This window comes from Sinocyclocheilus rhinocerous, unplaced genomic scaffold, assembly GCF_001515625.1.
Source record: "Sinocyclocheilus rhinocerous isolate Xijiao unplaced genomic scaffold, SAMN03320098_v1.1 scaffold509, whole genome shotgun sequence".
NCBI lineage: Eukaryota > Metazoa > Chordata > Actinopteri > Cypriniformes > Cyprinidae > Sinocyclocheilus > Sinocyclocheilus rhinocerous.
In genome coordinates this window covers 1,528,953-1,536,250 of record NW_015652428.1, presented here as the reverse complement: position 1 = coordinate 1,536,250, position 7,298 = coordinate 1,528,953, and the positions used below count along the sequence as shown (strand labels likewise).

General features: G+C 36.6%; 1 protein-coding gene across 1 annotated transcript in view; it reads right to left on the bottom strand.

Annotated features, from left to right (window-relative positions):
* LOC107715068 (tudor domain-containing protein 5-like) overlaps positions 1-7,298 on the bottom strand; it is a 15,034-nt gene that overhangs the window by 6,188 nt on the left and 1,548 nt on the right. The window contains exons 3-8 of the mRNA XM_016521108.1: positions 5,837-6,262; positions 2,356-2,507; positions 2,189-2,272; positions 2,043-2,099; positions 1,529-1,697; positions 1,247-1,425 (exon numbers count right to left, since the gene is read on the bottom strand). Coding sequence (XP_016376594.1) covers positions 1,247-1,425; positions 1,529-1,697; positions 2,043-2,099; positions 2,189-2,272; positions 2,356-2,507; positions 5,837-6,262 — 1,067 coding nt within the window. The remainder of the gene's footprint in view (positions 1-1,246; positions 1,426-1,528; positions 1,698-2,042; positions 2,100-2,188; positions 2,273-2,355; positions 2,508-5,836; positions 6,263-7,298) is intronic.

Sequence of the window (7,298 nt, the reverse complement as noted above, 5' to 3'; positions counted from 1 at the left end):
ATATATATATATATGTGTGTGTATATATATATATGTATGTATGTATTTATGTATATATATATATATATATATATATTACATCTAAATTACATATTACTATTATTAAATGATTTATTGTGATTAAACAAAATTATATATTATACTATATTATATATGTATGTATTCATGTATGTATGTATTGTAATTTTTTAGATTATACAATTTTATTTCTAATATAAAACCACATATAATGACAAATTATGCATTTTAAATATACATTCTAAACAAATAATGTAGGTATGTATGTATGAATATATACACATAACCTACGTTGAAAATAAGTTGAAGTACTAAAATTAGGAACTAAATTATAATTGACACTGAAATAAAATATAATATATTACAATTATTTAGCAGCAAATAATACCACATTTAATGTTTTTATATGATACAAAAATACTATTGTTATATTATCATAATTATTAATAAACCATTTTATTTAAAATATCAACATTATAAAAGTGTGCAACTTTGTAACTTATGTATATAATACAATATAATATAATATAACTTTACATAACATAATATAACATAATGGCAGATTATACATTTTAGCCAAAATGTAAACTCTTATATATTTTATTTTGAACGCGATTTTGTGTAGCTTGTCAGTGAACTACGGCTCTGTGTAGTAAATGCCGCTCCATCTGAAAGCACGTGCTGGAGATTTACTAATAATCACAGGAGCGGCTTTACTGACGAGATGCGCATGAAAATCGCATTCGATTTTTTGCACAGCCCTAATATATATATATATATGAACTATTATATTAATATAATATGATATAATGCTACAAATAATGGAATGTTATAAATGCATAAATTATTAGTAGTAGTATTGTAATAATGTAGTAGTAATTATATGTCAAGGTCAAGGTAACAATGCCATTTTTTAAAATAAATAAATAAATACCAAGCAACTTTACTAACGTAAACTTTGTAAAGGCGGTCGCACACCGGACGAGAAGCGCAGCATCGCGTCGCAGCACGTCTTTAAAATACGAACACATTATTTTCTATGAGTGTACGCACACCGGTGGCACCGTTCGGCGTCTGTCTGCGGTGCCGAGCTACGTCATGTTGTACTTGTTGTACGAATTGTTCTAGACGCGGCACTGCGCTTCTCGTCCGGTGTGTGACTGCCTTAAGTTTACTTTAGATTTATATGGGAGGGAATGATAATGGATTATCAATAATGAATTTTTACCTGATGGATGGTTTTATTGGTGACTCTGAGCTCAGTTTTGGACTCTTGGGAATCTGTGTACTGCTCCATCTCTTCACGCTCCGAAGCAGACTCGGCACAACTGAAGTAATAGGCTTTGCTGGAGGGATTCTGGGATTCATTCATCAGACTGGAAGTGGTGCCGTGACCCGTGGATAATTCTTGCAAAAGGAATACATCACAATCAAAGTCTCATTAAAGATGATCAATAAGCCAGGAGCACTCATTTTTCTGTTAAAATCAATATGACATATAGTTAAGTACCCGGTTCAGTGGGTTGTATGTCATTCGGTTTGAACTCCACAACCATCCATTGGTTTTCATTCTCATCAGCACCATTTTGAATGGACAATGTGTCACTCAAAGCCCCAACCATTTCTGTCATGCTCAGAAAGCCATACTGGCTCACCGGCAACTCCTCACCATACATTCGCTAACAGCAAAAAACAGACCATAAGTTAGAACAGCTCATTGGCGCCATCTAGAAACTCTAGAAAAAAATATGGCTGAGATGAGAAAATTTCAGAATTAGATATAAACTCAGTAAGATATAAACTCAGAATTTATGTAAGATAGAAACTCAGAATTGCAAGAAAAAAGTCGTGAGATAAAAAGTAACAATTAACTTTTTTTAATCCATGGCGACAACAGGCTTCCATAAAAATAAAAAAAGATGCAAAAATTTTCAAAATATGCTTAATTTTCTGTAGGCAGAATAAATTTTTTTTTTCTTCAGATATGAACTCAGATATGGTCTTGACTGGTTTTGTGAAAATACCTTGTATTCTGTGGGAAGATTGTGAATGGAGATCCCACTGTCATTTTCAGCTACAACCTGAAAAAGATCCATATCTCAAAAATAAGCCAAGGTGAGAAGATGAGACAAGTAAGACTTTTAAGAGTTTTAAAGCTGTTATATCTGACCTTCCGTAGCTTATCTTTCAACTCGCGGCTGACGGTGCCAGCGGTGCCCTTCTCGATGATCTGCTGTCTGAGCTCCTCCTCAAGCTGTAGAAGATTTACCCGGACAGTATTGATTTACATGTAGCGCAACACCAAATATCGCCCTAATTTCATACAAACACCCAAACCTTAAAAATAGTTTCTTCAAAAGAGTGCTCTGCCTTCACAGGCTCTGGTTTAGGAACAGCAGGGAGCGAGTGCGAATCTTGCTGGTTCCTCTCAGGCGGCGAAGTCGTTTTAGGACTGACAGGCTTCTGTTTTGCCACCAAAACAGATGCCACTGCAGAGTAATCATCATGGAAATACAGTACATAAATAATAGATTCGGACCAAAGTAAAAAAAAGAGCACATCAACTTCTCCATCTCCAGAAATTCCATTATCATATACATACATGGCTTAGAAAGACTCGTCATCAGATTTTTTTATTTTTTATTAAGGATTTTCATATAATACAAACAGTCAAAGCAATCAGACAAACAAACAAAAACCCCAAGCGCTGAGAATTAAATAGCACATCCCTGAAGATATTAATCTCTACCTATTTAATTCAAACAAAAACATGTCAGGAAAGGAAGATCCAAAGTGCTCTTAAAATAAAAGTTCAGAGTTTTTGTAAAAAAGAGTGGAGGGGTTCCCAAAGTCTCCAGAATATGTCCGACTTGTGATTGAGATCATAAATTAATTTCTCCAGAGGAAGAAAGGCAGACAGCTGGGATATCCACATAGTAACAGTTGGAACTTGAGGCGTAGACCACTTCAGTAGAATACATTTTTTAGCCAAAAATGAGAGTATTCTAAACAAAGGCTTAGAGTCAGAGTCAAAAATATCTTTAGGAGTGTCATTCAACAAATAAAGTGAAGGAGATGAAATAAAACTTTTCCCTGTTATCTCCTGGGTTACAGAATGAACCCCTTTCCAGAATGGTTGAATGTGATCACAGGACCAGAATACGTGAAAAAATGTGCCCTTGTATGTCTTGCATTTAAAACAAAGATTTGAACAACCCTGGGAACATTTTGTGGAGACCAACAAATGTAAAATAAATTCTATGAAAAAATTAGAAATTTTGTTCATGTAAAGAAATTGAAGTACATTTTGGAAAAACGCTGTTACAAATCTTGGTCCAATCTGCAGAATTAAATGATACTCCTAGGTCCCGTTCCCACAGTGGTTTCAAAGAATCATAAACTGAAGAGTCAGAATACATCAACAAAGCATAAAATTTGGAGATAATCCCTTTAAAAGATTTAACTGAAATTATGGTTTCTTCCAGTTCTGATAAATTTAAACGAAATTTGTTCTGCCTTAAAAGAGACTCTATGAAGTGCCGGATTTGAAGGTATTTGAAGAAATCTTCAGAGAAAATGTTAAACTCCACTCTGATTTGTTCAAATGACTTCAAAGATTCAGAAAACAACAGCCCTGAAAAGTCAGACAAACCCTTACAACTCCACTCCAACAGACCAATACTCCTAATCTGAATGGGAAAATCAGGATTCAAAGCCAGAGGAGAACGAATAGAGATAATTTGAGGAATGTTCAAATGTTTTTAAAGGAGAATAATTTGTCTCAAACAAATTATTCAGGTCGGGAGTGAGAAAAATGCCCAAATATTTAAGACCCCTATCTGAAACCTGAAAAGGAGATTGTATAGGAAGATTGCAGGTATGATTAAAAGGCATAGAAACAGATTTTCCTAAATTAACTTTGTAACCCGACACAGTACTGAACGAGGCTAAGGAACTCAGAACTGCTGGAATAGACGTCTGCAGGTCCTCCAAATACAAGAGGACATCATCTGCAAACAGAGAGATGACATGCTTTTTCCAATTGACTGTGATCCCGGTTACGTCAGGATTAGTCCTGATAGATTCTGCCAAAGGTTCAATATATAATGTAAACAATAACGGTGATAGGGGACACCCCTGTCTGCAACCTCTACGTACTGGAAACCCCTCGGACATCAAACCATTCGTATTGACAGTGGCGATAGAATCTGCATAGAGATATTTAATGACATTAATAAAGTTGGAACCTAACCCAAATTTTTCCAAAACCGAAAACAAAAAGGACCATTCTATGCGATCAAAAGCCTTTTCGGCATCCAAAGATGAAATCATTGCGGTTTTGTTTTGAGTGTGAAAATAATGTATAATGTTAAGAGCACGGCGTACATTATCCGAACCGCACCTAGATTTCACAAAGCCTGCCTGATCAGAATTTATGACTTTGGGAAGAATCGTTTCCAGTCTGCGGGCCAGTACTTTTGCAACTATCTTATAGTCCACATTGAGGAGACTGATGGGTCTATAAGATGAACAGTCCAGCGGGTTTTTTTCTTTTTTAAAGAGCAAACTAATTGAAGCGTGTCTCCAGGATGGGGGAATTTCACCTTTCCAAATGTCATTAATAGCAGGTATAAGAATTGGATGGATTTTTGGCCAAAATTTTTTGAAAAATTCCAATGGGAAACCATCTGGGCCGGGACATTTCCCATTTGGCATGGACTGAATTGCCGCCCAGACCTCCTCCACTGTAAATGGAGCATTTAGGCTAAAACGATCTTCCTCTGCGCATGACGGTAATGAGATATTATTTAAATAGGCGGCGATATCAGAGTTCGTTGCTTTTGATTCTGAGCTATAGAGAGATTTATAAAAATCCTTGAAGGTTCTATTTATAGTCAAAGGATCGCTTAAAATGACACCACTAGCATTCCGTATCATATTAATTGAACGATTATTATTTTGATTCTTTAGTTGGTGAGCAAGCAAACGGCTGGATTTATTGCCAAATTCATAATATTTTTGTTTAGTAAAGAGCAAAAGCTTCTGAATATGACAAGTGTGGTCCATACTTAATTTGGTCCTTGCATTCACCAACGCTTTTAAATTTGAAACTGTGGGGGATTGCTTATGTATTTGTTCTAACCTGGTGACTTCCTTTTCAAGATTTTTCCTATTACTATCTTTGGCTCTTTTAAGATGGGAAGTATAAGAAATAAGATGTCCACGTAAAGTGGCTTTGGCTGCATCCCAAATCATGGCCGAAGACACTGGGGAATCTCTGTTATCGAGCCAGAATTGAGACAAACTGTCTGAAACAAAAGAGGAAAAAGGGTCACTATTTATAAGAGATATATTGAACCTCCAATTTGAAGTTCTAGGAATACTGAAAACAGTATCAATTTGCAAATGTACAGCGGCATGATCTGATAAAACAATAGAATCAATACGACAAGACTGAACCGCATGCAGAAATTGTTTAGGGAGGAAAAAAGTCAAGCCTAGAATATGAATTATGGGGATGTGAATAAAATGTATAATCTCTCACTTTAGGATTTACTTGGCGCCATACATCTATCAAACCAGTATCGGAGCATAAATTATTAAGAACATTAGATGATTTGGGGTTCGATACATTTGCAGATGAGGATTTATCTAAAGAAGCATTTGAAAAAATGGAAAAATCTTTGTCACGCTGAGGTTTAGGCATATTTGAGGCAAGATTTAACTGATAATATGACGTTTGCTTGGAGAGAATAAGACAATAAACCGTAGCTTGGTAAGGAGTGAAGTCTCAAGCGTCCATCTTGCTCCGGGTCACGTGACCACCCCGTCATCAGATTTTTGATCTGATTTTGTGGCATTACGGTGTTTTTCAGAAGCAGTTGTGAGCCTGTGCGACTCTGCTGCATGATTATGAAATCCATGGCAGCCGCCAGCATTTCAGAAATGGAGTAGAAGCCATATTGCGTGATGTTGAGCGGCTTTCCGAACTGCGCCAAATACCTGGACTCCAGCTCTGATAATCTGACCGGGCCATGAGATAGTAATTGTTTTAGTTGGCTGCGCAGTTGAGCGGGCAGGGTGAGTTTTGATTGGCCACGTCGAGGGAGAATAACAGGCTGGTTCCGTGGGTAAGAGACATGGAAGTTTCCTGGTGTTGCCCTCCGAATGTTGGCTTTGGTTTTGGAATCGCGTTGCCTGGACACCAGCTCTTGGATGCCTTTGGTGCTCTCATCTACAATGGCTGCAAACAGAAAAAACAACTTTTAATAGTTGTAAAGGCCCTGATATACCTCAAGCAAAATCGAAGAACGAACTGGTGTGACATCATTTTTGAACAACATCAGGTCAAAACACAGTTCGTTTAGAGAGTTTGAAACAGCTTGCCAATGCAAACCTTCCGGAAAAGTTTGCTTGGGCTGGTAAAAATACATAAGAAATGGCAACTAGCCCCAGATAGCACACCTAAGTCAGCAAGAAGCATCTGCTGCGTACAACTACAAACATCTGATAGACGTCTTTAAGATGTCAGTTTTACATACATTCTAAATCATAAACATCTTAAAGATATTTTCTAAATGTCTATTTGACATCTAATAGGAAACGTGCTATAGATGTAATATAAAAAAGTTGTATAATATATATATATATATATATATAATTTTATTTCAAGGAACAAAAATATTTGTTAATTGTTTTAGTTTTAGTTAAATTTTAACAACCCCAGTCCCACACACAAACGTTTTGCATGTGCAGTGGTCAAACCAATGCTACATTCGTTCCAAACCGAATGACCTGAACCGAAAATATTCGGTATGAATTCATGTACCGTTACACCCCTACTTTTAACAGATGTAAAGGCTAAACTGAGCTAAAATATTGATATTAAAAGAAATTAAAATATCTATAGATTAAAATATTGATGACTCATCTTGCACTTGTGGGCGTGTCCAAATGTTTGTCCAATCAAATGCCCACTAGACTGAAAAAAGCCCCTCCCCTAATACCAAAAGCTAGGGCTGCACGATAAATCGCATGCGATGTTTAACGCGCATCTTATCAGTAAAGCCGGTTCTGTAATCAGCGGTAAATCTCCATCACCTGCGGGCTTTCACATTGAGCAGCATTTACTACACAGAGCCGTTGTTCACTGACGAGCTGCGCCAAACCACGTTCATATTCGCGCGATTTTTTGCGCAGCTCGTCAGTGAACAACGGCTCTGTGTAGTAAATGCTACACAATGTGAAAACACGCACGTGATGGAGATTTACCGCTGATT